This window comes from Hyla sarda, chromosome 6, assembly GCF_029499605.1.
Source record: "Hyla sarda isolate aHylSar1 chromosome 6, aHylSar1.hap1, whole genome shotgun sequence".
NCBI lineage: Eukaryota > Metazoa > Chordata > Amphibia > Anura > Hylidae > Hyla > Hyla sarda.
The window spans coordinates 217,420,554-217,433,861 of NC_079194.1; the positions used below are offsets into that span (position 1 = coordinate 217,420,554).

General features: G+C 41.6%; 1 protein-coding gene across 4 annotated transcripts in view; it reads right to left on the bottom strand.

Annotated features, from left to right (window-relative positions):
• Window positions 1-9,230: 9,230 nt before the first annotated feature.
• The window catches only part of SLC7A6 (solute carrier family 7 member 6), a 57,198-nt gene continuing 53,120 nt past the window's right edge, over window positions 9,231-13,308 (bottom strand). For 3 of the 4 annotated variants that reach the window (XM_056526422.1, XM_056526424.1, XM_056526423.1), the window contains exons 9-10: window positions 12,262-12,445; window positions 9,231-11,083 (exon numbers count right to left, since the gene is read on the bottom strand). In XM_056526422.1, coding sequence (XP_056382397.1) covers window positions 10,980-11,083; window positions 12,262-12,445 — 288 coding nt within the window. In that variant the 3' untranslated portion in view covers window positions 9,231-10,979. The remainder of the gene's footprint in view (window positions 11,084-12,261; window positions 12,446-13,308) is intronic. The other variant, XR_008845224.1, reaches the window with a different exon arrangement.

Here is a 13,308-nt window from a genome sequence, read left to right on the forward strand (position 1 = left end):
ACAGACTCCATGAGGGTGGTATGAGGGCCCGACGTCCACATGTGGGAGTTGGGCTTACAGCCCAACATCGTGCAGGACGTTTGGCTTTTGCCAGAGAACACAAAGATTGGCAAATTCGCCACTGGCGCCCTTTGCTTTTCACAGATGAAAGTAGGTTCACACTGAGCACATGTGACAGATGTGATAGTCTGGAGACTCCATGGAGAATACTGCTGCCTGCAACATCCTCCAGCATGACCAGTTTGGCTGTGGGTCAGTAATGGTGTGGGATGGCATTTCTTGACATCATGTCTCGCTCCATCCACCAACGCCACGTTGCACCAGACTGTCCAGGAGTTGGCGGATGCTTTAGTCCATCCCTCAGGAGACCATCCACCATCTCATCAGGAGCATGCCCAGGCGTAGGGAGGTCATACGGGCACGTGGAGGCCACACACACTACATAGCCTCATTTTGACTTGTTTTAAGGACATTACATCAAAGTTGGATCAGCCTGTAGTGTGGTTTCCCACTTTTGATTTTGAGTGTGACTCCATATCCAGACCTCCATGGGTTGATAAATTTGATTTCTATTGATGATTTTTGTGATTTTTTTTTGTCAGCACATTCAACTATGTATTTCATATGATTAGTTCATTCATTCAGATCTAGGCTGTGTTATCTTAGTGTTCCCTTTATTTTCTTGAGCAGTGTAGTTTCTTCTTTTGCCCATCATGGAGAAAATAGTTCAGCTGAAGGCACAATTCAGCCTGGTGTTTTATTTAAAGAGGTATACTTACCGTATAATTGGAACGTATTGTCTTTCCACAGGATAGGTATTCAGTGTCCGATCAGTTGAGGGTCCTCACAGTTCACTTAAAGCATTACTAAAAACAACTTTTGTCTTGTCTATCAGACATGTCAAAGGTTGTTGATGATACTCTTAGGCCATGTTTACACATGTCAAAGGTTGTTGATGATACTCTTAGGCCATGTTTACACGTCGGAATTTCCATGCCGAATTCAGCACGGAGATTCTACTGCAGCAGAATCCGGTTGAATTCAATGTGATTTCTGCTGCGCTGTGCACACGGCAGGATTTCCCTGCCAGATGTTTCCAGCAAGGAAATTCCGTTTTTCTGTGTACGCAGAAAGAATGAACCTGTTCATTCTATCTGTGGACACTGCACAGAATGCATAGCTGTCCGACATGTGAACATAGCCTTAGAAGTATATGCAGAGAAATGTACGGCTCTCTCAGCATGACCGGGGAGTGGAGTGCAATGCTGCCAGCTTCTCCAGCTAATAACTGAAGACTACAGCGGGTTGCAGGAGTGAGACCGGGGCGACCAACAGCTTTTCACTTGTCTGAACAACACATCAAAAGTTAAACAGGGGCCAATTGTGGTCCCCACCCCCACCCATTCAGATGAAGCAGCAGTGTGCATGCTTGATTTCTGCTCCATCCAAAGTCTATGGGACTGGTGAAACTGAGTACAGTGCCATCTCCAGCAGTCCAATAGTTTGAAAGGAGTGGCACTGCGGATCCTCGGCCGCCAGTGCATGAAACTGCGGGGTCACAAGACCCCTGTTCTTATACTTTATGAGGGGCCCTGTGGTTGGACAGCCACTGATCACGTATATCACCAATCCCCTGGATAAATCCTAAGTCTTGATTACTTGAAAAACCCTTAAAAATTTTAATCCCTTTAAAAATTAGGGTAAAACAAAACTAAAGAATTCTTTGTTATTTCAAAGTCTCTTTTGTTTCACACACACAAAGTGTAAACATACATTTTATGTGAATAAACAAGCTTTACATAAATGGGAATTGCATCATGGTATTTTTCTGACAATCTTTTGGAATTCAGGATTACACACCTATTGTACAATATGGTTTCCTTCTCCCAAGAAAAGGTCCATATCTGTTTGAGGTCATGCTTATTGAGGTCTATGCATAATGAACAGCCTGTCAGTTTTCCTTTTAAATGGCTATTCACCCCCACTAAACTCAATATACAGGCGAACAGCATTAAAATGAGTGGTCACTTACAATAATTGTTCAAACGTGGTTGTGTCTTCATAACATATGAAGCTAGAGTTATGGGTCTTTATTCTCCTTTTGAAGGCAGGGAGCCGGCTTGCCATGCTCCCCTCGCTTCCTTAATATTCCCCACTATGCCTGCCCTACTCATGAATATGCGATCTACTCGGAGCAGAGAGCAAGCACCAGTAGGCTCTCATGTCCCAGCGACGTGAGAGTGAATACATTATCATAGTCATGAGGGACGAAAAATATTGAGGTAGTAGGGGAGCACCAAGAGTCGACTATATAGCTTAAAGCTGCCGCAAGCAGGCCAGGGGCAGGACAAGGCAGGGGTGAGGGGCTTGGCAACAGCTGGAGGCACAAAATGGGTCTGGTCTCCGGCGGATCCGCAGCTTAAAATACGCTGCTGATCCGTTACGTGTGACCCTACCCAAGCGTTTTGGCTTTTATAATGCAAGAAGGAAATTGGCCTGTTCGTTGAGGGGTTAAAGTAGAGATGTGTCTGTATGATATGTCATCCATATTGTACCATCTTGAGGCTGTCATCATAATTTCAAAAGAAGCTTTCTTGTGTAACATAGTTCATGGTGTAAGACTGTGTCAAGAACACTTGTGCGAAACTGGTTGTCACTGCACAGAATAGCCCACAAATATGATGTGCTTGGAAACCCAAGCATGGTTTGTTCACCTTACAACTTTGCTAATCTGAAATCTCTCTTGCATCCTTTTGTCAGCTTATCTAAGGAAAAAAACTTAAAACATCTGTCACTTTTTAAAGAAAATCTTTTCTGTACATTTAATGTTAATAAGAGAAATAAATGCAAACGTTATGGTTTGTTTTCATGTTGTCAAAGCCAGTAAGAGCATGGACATCCCTTACCCCCAGCCACTGATTGAAGTCCAGAAGAGTGGGTACAGAAAAAGTGGTCATAAATTGGTGTAAAGAAAATTCACAAAATTCAGACAACAATTGCTCTTTGGTTTTACCAAGCTGGCCTTAAATCTTTTATATGTACACACCTTGTCTTGCAGATCTAACACGGTTCAATTTAGTCTTGGGCAAATCACTTCCTATTATATTGTCCAAGAGAAAACACAGAAAAAAATAGAAATAAAAAAGACAATCCTGTTCAGTCATGTTGTATTTTATTGTATGTTGGAAAAGAAACAAGACCACAAAAACACTTTTTGAAAAAGTCTGAGGAACGAGAATACAAGAAACCATGAGAGTCAGGATTATACTGAAGAGACCTGCTCCCTTCGCTTGTTAAATGGCACTCAAAAAGAATCTTGGAAGATTCCTCCAATCTGCACCATACAAAAAAAAAAAAATGCTCTTATTTGTTAACTTCAAGTCTTACAGGATTCTTTCCTCCAGTCGTATGCCTTCTATACCAAATATGAATAGGCAACCAATCGCAGAATGGTTTCTTAAATGGCCGCTGTCATTGTGAACAACTTCATGCCATGTGATTTATAAAACAATTGTAAATCACTTTAAAATTACCAAAATTGACTCTTTACACAAAAGTGACTAGGTGTATCACTAACCTGCAATCTGCAGTCTATGGCCTGTTGTTGGAATTTCATCTAGAAGCATGAGCGCCAGTGAGGTGGAGCTTAACTAGTGCTATGTGTAATAGAAAGCCAGGGCTGGGAACCTGCAATTCGTGAGCCTGTCCATGTTGTTAAAAGGTAAATCAAGGCTTTCATTTATGACTAACCATAAAGTTCTGGGCAGTTGTCTTTAGTAGAAATATCAGTCAGTGTTACTACTAATGTATGTACACAGCACTGCTTCCAGAATGGAATCATCCCCTTCATTTAGTCTGCAGATTTGTAATTGTTACTGATTCACTGAGTTTGCAAGGTGCTATTTACCAGGAAAAGGAATAGCAGTACAGCAAGAAAGGTTATACCCTCCCTCCCCATGCCATCTATAGTGCTGCACTGTGTTAATTATCCCCCGGCACAGTGCAGCCTGCTCAGTCCAGTACACTTCCTTCCTGACATAGCAGAATTAGTTGATGTAATTTTCAGACAAAAAAGGGAAAGGAATTGCTTGCAAGTACTGCTGGGAAATAGCCCAGCTTTGGTCCTGCCACCTATAATGGAGTAAATGAGAAATAGCAGTGTGTTATGGAGGGGGACACTGAACATCACCTTGTCTCCTCTCTAACCAAACAGTGTACCGTATATACTCGAGTATAAGCAGAGTTTTTCAGCACGATTTTTCGTGCTGAAAACGCCCCCCTCGGCTTATACTCGAGTGAACTCGCCACCTTTCAATCCCTTCTCAGGGGGTCTTCAACCTGTGGACCTCCAGATGTTGCAAAACTACAACTCCCAGCATGCCAGGACAGCCATCCCTGCGCATGAACGTCCCTGTATGTTGTCGTCAAGGCAACATCACTAGTCCGGGGCCCGGAGTGGAGAAAAGGGCCCCCGGTGAAAAAGGACAGCCCGAAACTACTAACCCTCCCCACCGGACGGTCCCTGCAGCATGGATGGCCTGGACCAGCTCACCCTTCCTTCCCACCGAGGGGAGGGGAGTAGAAAACTAAAAGGGGGGTGGTCTGGATGATGACGAAGGCCGCAGTGGTCTTCAACCTGTGGACCTCCAGAGGTTTCAAAACTACAACTCCCAGCATGCCCGGACAGCCGATGGCTGTCCGGGCATACTGGGAGTTGTAGTTTTGCAACATCTGGAGGTCCGCAGGTTGAAGACCACTGATGAAGGGATTGACAGGCGGTGATGATGAAGGGGGTGGATGATGATGGGGGTCTGGATGATGACAGGGGGGGATGATGTATTTCCCACCCTAGGCTTATAGTCCAGTCAATAACTTTTCCTGGGTTTTTGGGGTGAAATTAGGGGCCTCGGCTTATATTCGGGTCGGCTTATACGGTATGTTGTGAAACAGGTACAACTTTGACATATTATCCTGGATTTGCATTAGCTGGTAAATTTGCATTTAAGAAAATGTTTATTCACCAAATGATTTTATGGATCCCCCTATGTGGTTATATATTAGTGGGCCCATGTTGATGCAATCATTTAATGCAAAGGGTGGAGGAAGAGTAGTGCAGTTGTCCAAAGCAACCAGTCACATTGATTGTATTTTATTTATTTATATTTAAGTCTCTGAAAAATGAAAGGGATCTGATTTTCTTTTCATGATGAGTAACAAACAGCTGACTAGTGTTGTATAGTCTTAAAGGGGTACTCCGGTGGAAAACGTTTGTTTTATAAATCAACTGGTGCCAGAAAGTTAAACAGATTTGTAAATTACTTCTATTAAAAAAAATCTTTATCCTTCCAATACCTTTTAGCAGCTGTATTCTATAGAGGAAATTCTTTTATTTTTTGTCTTGTCCACAGTGCTCTCTTTTGTCACCTGATGCCTGTATCAGGAACTGTCCAGAGCAAGAGAAAATCCCCATTGCAAACCTATGCTGCTCTGGACAGTTCCTGACATGGACAGAGGTGTCAGTAGAGAGCACTGTGGACAAGACAAAAAAGAATGGTTATGGCAAAAAAAAAAAACCACATGTAACAAAGTTTCCAAAAAATAAAGCAAACCTTAATATCTGACATCCATCCTTACCTCACCATGTTAAATTCTACTTAATTGCTACATGTAAAGACAGGTTGTACAGTTACTTTCAAGAATTGGGTCAAAATGTTGGATTGTGCAAATTATCAAAACACACAAAGGCAACCAAAGTTACTTAATAGGCTACAGTATGTATAATGCTCAATTATAGCTACAGTATGTATAATGCTCAATTATAGCTACATATAAGTATGAGCTTATGCAGAACTCTTGTAACTGTATAGTGGGGCACTTTTTGCCAAAAGGCCACATTCTAGAGTGTACCCACTTCCAAACATAAGGTATCAGGTATTCCTGAGACATTTATTGCATGTAGACAGTATGTGCTGTCTGAGCTCCCATGTATTAGGAGCTGCTCATTTACACCATACTGGACCAGTACCTAGAAGCTCATATTTTTTCTATCTCCTGCTTTCCTGTTTGGCTCTTCTAGAGAAGAGTAGATGTTGTGGCCACACATTCTTACAACTAGGTTAATTGTAGTTGTGAGAGTTGTGGCAACAGCTGAACATTCCTGTAAATTACAATGGGGAAAGCCATGCACCTGAGCCACTACACCTCCATTTGGAGTGCAAATATGCAACACAACCCTCATGGGAATAGCTTTGTTGCTAGACATCTTATCCCCTATCCTTTGGATAAGATGTCTGATCACAGGGTTCCGGCCACTGGGACCCCACAATCTCCGTGCAGACAACTGGCATTCTGATTATTATGTTCAGAACGCTGGGTTCGGAAAGCCATGGTCGTGACGTCTCGCTCCCTAGTGATGCCATGCCCCATGAAGGTTGTCACACCCCCTCCTTTGGATAAGATGTCTAGCAATCAGGTAAAACAACAGATACTGCATGTGCTTAAACCCCTGCCATCTCAAGGAACAACTGTTAAGCTAGAAAAATGTAAATACTCTACAGCCCTGCTGAGCCAAAATAAGTTTTCATCTAAAAGTCATTTAGCAAGCATAGCAAAAGTTACCTGAAGTCATAATCTAAGGCTGCAATGTTCCATTGCAGTTGTACAAATGCCTAATGTTCCCAGTACTCCTACTAGAAAGAGGCAAATGGTTTTTTTTTTTTTGCAAGTGTGTATAGCTCCTACTACTATAATATAGTTTTATTTTAAAACTTGTCAATTAGAAGACAAAATATAAAAGGGTGAGAAGCAACCTCTTTGATTCTCGCTGTTACCAGAGACGAGGGTTGTCAAATCCCTCTTATTGGCAGATGAACAGGATAGTCATTGCATTCTTTTTGAGGTTCCAGTAAATTTGAATTTTGACAGTGAAATATCTAATAGGACCATTAATGGCCTCTATGGAGAAAGATTGGCGCCCCTTGTTTAAAGGGGTACTCCGGTGCTTAGACATCTTATCCCCTATCCAAAGGATAGGGGATAAGATGCCTGATCGCGGGAGTCCCGCCACTGGGGATCCCCGGGATCTTGCACGCGGCACCCCGTTTGTAATCAGTTCCAGGAGCGTGTTTGCTCCGGGTCTGATTACCGGCAACCACACGGCTGGCGGTGTAATCAGACCCGGAGAGAACACGCTCTGGGGACTGATTACAAACGGGGTGCCGCGTGCAAGATCCCGGGGGTCCCCATCAGCAGGACTCCCGCGATCAGGCATCTTATCCCCTATCCTTTGGATAGGGGATAAGATGTGTAAGCACTGGAGTACCCCTTTAAAGGCAAGCATAGTAAGCCCAGATGCTTGTCTTATTTGTTATTTCAATAAACAGTCAGTATGTAAGATTCTTTATAGAGCTAGATCTGAAGTTTATGTGTACCATCATTTTTGCCAAAGACGCAGTCTTTGAAGTATGTGCACATATCTTAAAACACAACTGGCAGCATGTCCTTTTTGATGCTTGTTGCATATTTTTTGAAAAAAAAAAACAGACTGCATATTCTGCCATAACTTGGTCCCTGCTGCTCTCTGCTTTTTCGTGGGCTGAGCGGGCATTTCCTGCCAAAATTAAACCAGGAAGAAGCAGAGAGCAGCAGGGACCATCTCAGCAGCAAGGGATTTGAGCAGGTTAAGTATGCAGTCTGTTTTATTTTCTCTCCATCCTGAGGCAATTTATACTCCCTTCTCTTCAGCGGGACGTTTTTAAGTGTCCCTGATTGGCTAGAGGGCAACACACACACCTCTCCCTGCTCACTCTCACAGCAGCCCCTCCCTACAGCTCACAGAGGAAACAAGCCCAATGGGGGAGATTTATCAAAACCTGTCCAGAGGAAAAGTTGCCCATAGCAACCAATCAGATTACTTTCATTTTGCAGAGGCCTTGTTAAAAATTAAAGAAGCGAGCTGATTGTTTGCTATGAACAACTCAGCAACGTTTCCTTTGGCCAGGTTTTGATAAATCTCCAGCCTGTTTACTGGGGTCTAGTTTTGAAACAAATCAGCTGGGATGCCTTGCGGAGTCATTGTGATCACACACATACAAATCATCATTTACGTTGGTGTTTTTTTTACTACTTTTGGCTGAATTTCTCCTTTAATAACAGGTGCTCAAATTTAGGCATCTTTTGCACTTCTGATTTTGGCTTAAAACAGATGAAAAATACTGGCAGATACCAAATACAGATAATATATAAAATATTTGCACTTGCCTTTCTTGATTTTCATTTATAATAAGATAAAATACTGATCTATCAATGAGGCTTTAAACTTGGCCTATTTAATTACTTCATCATGGCTTCCCTGCCATCTGCAGAGGAAATTGGTGCCTGTCAAAATGTGAGCAATATATACTGTCCCAACAGAATGAAGATTCCTTATATAGAACTAATTAAATACACTAACTTTTCACAGGCTCCATTTAAAATGTTTTTCAGCTATGAGTGCTTTGCAATATCCGCTTGCTGTATACAAATGTCCTTTAGACCTCAGCTGGGCTTAAAATATACCCTGGTAAAAAAAAAAAATTGCAATGGTTCCCTCAGCAATCTATTGCAAGGACTGAAAGAATGGTAGAACTGTTCACATTGACTGCTAAAGAGTCATTTGTCTGTGCAAGCTCTTTCATTCTACACAGGTAAAAAAAATAATAATAATCATAAGTATGGATGTAAGACATTTTCTTGGGTTTCATTGGAACTACAGCTGTCAGTCTGGGTAGCTTCCTTCCAGGGAGGTCTTCATCACTTTCATGCTGCCTTAAAGGGGTACTCCAGTGGAAAACTTAAAAAAAAAAAAAGCAACTGGTGCCAGAAAGTTAAACAGATTTGTAAATTACTACTATTAAAAAAAACTCAATCCTTCCAGTACTTATTAGCTGCTGAATACTACAGAGGAAATTTACTTTTTGGAACACCGCTCTCTGCTGACATCATGACCACAGTACCCTCTGCTGACATCTCTGTCCATTTTAGGAACTGTCCAGAGCAGCAGATGTTTTCTATGGGGATTTTCTCCTAATCTGGACAGTTCTTAAAATGGACAGATGTCAGCAGAGAGCTCTGTTTCAAAAAGAACAGAATTTTCTCTGTAGTATTCAGCAGCTAATAAGTACTGGATGGGTTAAGATTTTTTTTAATAGAAGTAATTTACAAATCTGTTTAACTTTTGGGCACCAGTTGATAAAAAAAAAAAAAAAGTTTTCCACCAGAGTACCCCCTTAACTAGGATTTATCACACCAGTCCCCAGTGGCTTCTCCCTGCCAAACTTACTTGATCACAGAAAGAGTACCGATGACTCTTGGTTCAGGCAGACTTTGGGTATGTTCACATGGCAGAATGTCAATGCAGAGTTCCGCTGGAATATTCTGCACAGACATTCCGCTGCAGTAGAGTACTACTGATTTCAATGGAGTTCTTCTGCACGGTGCACAAGGTGGAATTTCCATGGCGTGTGTTTCTGCCATAGGAATCTTGATTCCAGCATACGCAAAAGGAATAGACTATTCTTTCCAGATTATATAAATGTGCAAAAATGTCCACCAGTGTTTTCCAGACAGACATTCTGCACATTTTACTGTCTGAACATGGCCTTAAAATGATGACCAGTTCCCTTTTAAACTGGGAGTTCACATCACTTTACCTCATGAAAAACAAACAGCTGGTCCTGTGGATAAATTCACTTTCTGGTAAAAAAAACCCTCATTCAAAAAGGGAATCTGTCAGTAACTTACATTCCAAACTGCTTAGCTATATGAAAGGTGCCACATGTCTTCTTGTCATAACAGTTTGGAACATGAAAGGCAGCCGACAGATTCCCTTGAAGGCACTCTATGACCAGCAGTACAAATTATGGCTAAAAGTATTATACATTGCAGCTTTATTACTGCCTGAATCTATACTTTTTGGAGTGTTTCTTATTCATAATTTAGAGCTAAAGGCAAGTACATCTTAAAGATATGAGAGCAAAGTCACAGGTATTAAGGGGCATTCCCATAGTGAATATTGATGGGACAGTCGGTTCTAAAGCAGTTACAGTAACAGCCAAGCCAGTAGTGCTTAGCTTTTCTGCAATCGCTTTCACCTCTCTTTATCCAATAGTAAAATAGTCAATGTAAATAGGTATAATTCCGCTTTTTCTGCTCATAGGTGGATACTTAGCCACAATGGAGGGACCCCACCTACAAGGCACTTCTAACATATCCACAGGATATAGAAAAAATGCAGAATGTGAGAATACGCCAACTCAGTTAAACACTTATAAAACAGAAGGCAAAAACATTAGGATTAGGACAGTATTCAAACCCCAGTAATAAACTAAACACATGCAAGGTCAACAACAGCTACATTGTTCACTATTTGTTTGAAGGCAACCTGAAGTCCAGAAGGTTAGCACTGCACCTTATCTGGAATTCTGCTTTTGGTAACAAAAAAAAATACAAAGAATACACTAAAATGGAGTGCATCAATACTTTGGGTACCACCTTAGTAGGTTAACCATCTTTTATCATCTTCCAACTATACATTCTGTGGTTTTTCTGCAAGTTATTTCACAATTTGCTATCATTATGGAGAAGTCACTGTATCAAGCACCAATTTGGCCAAGGTCACTAAAAATTTTTGGGACAAATGTGAACACAGCCTTAAGCCTAATTTACACCTGCTAAGTTTGGCAGTATTTTTGTGTCTGTATTTATAAGCCCAAACCAGGAACTGAACAATAAACAGTAAAATTTGTAGCTCTAAGACATGTAAGAGATACTAATTTCTCCAGGTTTTGGCTTAAACATACTGACCAAAATACATCAACACACAAACGACAACATGTCCACTCATCCACCATTTTCAATTAAAGCCAATGATGTGCTCCACAAAATTGCACAGATATCCAGCTTCCGCTTCCTCAGGATGATGCATCTGGTCGAGGACTTGATCATAGAGGCTGTTTTGATTTCACCTCCAGCTTTTTCTCATCAGCCAGATCGATCTCCGTCACAACGCAGTTGAAGATCAGTTGGGTCCACCTTGTAAGAAAAGCTGAGATGGAGGTAAAATAAGCTCATTACTTACTCTGACACTGAAAAAGATTTAATATTCTCACTCATATACTAATTACAATAGCACGTCTTACCTAACTGTACTAGTGCAATTGTGTATTGCATTTTAAAGGGGTATTCTGGCCAAATAGGGGATAAAGATGTCTGATCACAGGGGGGCCCGCGCGATCTCCGTGCAACACGGTTACGTCCCTCCACGCCCCCTCCATTCATGTCTATGGGAGGGGGCGTGGAGTGACGTCACGAGGGGGTGTGGCGCAATGTCACATCACCAGTCCCAGAAACAACAAGGTTTCCGAGACTGGAGACACAGCCCCGCATAGAATGTAGCGGGCCCCCTGGGATCAGACATCATATCCCCTATCCTAACCCTTTAAGGCTGGGGCTTTGGAGATTTATACTCTAAATATACCATATTTTTTGGGGCTATAAGACAATCCCGATTTAGACAACTGGAAGCATGCTAATGCTAATTTTCCTTCCTGGTGGGCAAAGGAAGTGGAGGGGGGTCAACATGACTAACTTTTGTGGTCCAGGTTTGAAGAGGGTGACCCTATTCACATCCTGATAGCTTGACATTTAGCTATCTAAGTTAGGCTGCTACATACAAACGCAATACGAGGCATTTCTGAGTCTGCATTACTGCCTAAGATCCAATCATGTCAGTGGGTCTATTCACCTGAACTCATAGCAACATAGATCCCTATGATAGATCCCTATGATGCAGTCAGTTCAGGTCATTAGACCTGTGCTCAGGAGTTGTGGCTATAAAATTGAGCGTGTAAAGAACAAGTTCTAATGTTTCTCCCGTCATGTGATTTCCCCCATATTACTCTGTAATGCTGAGGCAGAACTCCACTGCAGCCACTGAATGGCTTAGTGGGCAATACCACGTGTTGACTCCCGAACACAGAAGTTATGTGCAGCAGGATCAGCTCCATAATAATGGCAGAGGCGGGAAAAGCAAAGATGAAGGTTTTTTTTGTTTGTTTGTTTCCCCACCAGGCTAGACACAATTATAGACACTCGTTCTTCACCAAGACAACCCTTTAAAGGGATACTTAATGTAAATAGGATGTATAAAAAATTTTTTTTTAAAAATGTACGAAACATCAACGTAATAAATAAAATAAAAAATTTAAAAAAAAGCTTCCTTACCAAATAATTTGCCGATGCAGGGCGGCCTTTTGGACTCGGGTAAGTAGACTCCCATGAGGTAAACTGGAACACCAGAAAGAGCAATGCCAATCCCAATGAGAGAGTTCACAGTATCACTGTACAGTGGGACACAGATCAGGAACAATGTACATAGGCAGAATACAATGGGATAAAACAGGCTGAGCTGAAAACAGAGAATAAGCCACACATTAACACTTTCATTTATTATGGCAAACCTACAGGATTGTCTTGGTATGAAGCTGCAGAGGTTTTTAAATGCATTGTTTGACATAAAAAGAAAAATATGGTTTAAATGGGCACTGTTAAGAGTCAAGAACTTTTTACATGTTGAACATCTTGGCAAAAAAACTAATTCTTAAGTATTTTAGAAAGGTTAATCTCATTTATATAGAAATCATGGCTCATAAACACTCCACTAGGCATCCCCATACCATCCAGAAAATAATCCTGTCTGGCTGCATCATCATCTTTATCCAAGCTGAAGCACAGGCATGGACAAAGTCCTGTAAGTAAGGGTGGGACTAACACTCGCCTGTGCTCATTCCTGTCCTATCAGACTCCAGTCTGAACACAGAGAGGAGGGGGTTACAGAGCAGTTTGCAGTGGTTATTTGTAGAGACCCAGCACAGCAGACTCAGGGAAGAAGAGGAGACATGAAGAGTGAGGACATGTCCCCTCCAAAGCAAAAAATGACAAACCAAGTAAGCAACAGAAAGAAGGCATTTGTGAGAGAAATATAGGTGCTAAACACAATTCTATTTATATGATGACGATGCACTTTTTTGTTGAATATGACATGTACTTTTTAATAATAGGAAGAAACATATACTTGCCTGCCCTAATCCCACACCACTACTGCCCAGACAGTGCCACCTGCTCGGCACTTACCTCTTTAATCAATGAATAAGCAAGCATTTTATGCATATCAAAACTGAAGGTAGTAAGCGCTGAACAGCAGGACCATCTAGGCAGGTTGGCATTTTTGTTTGTTTTTGATTCTAACCAACCTAGGAAAAATAATTTCCA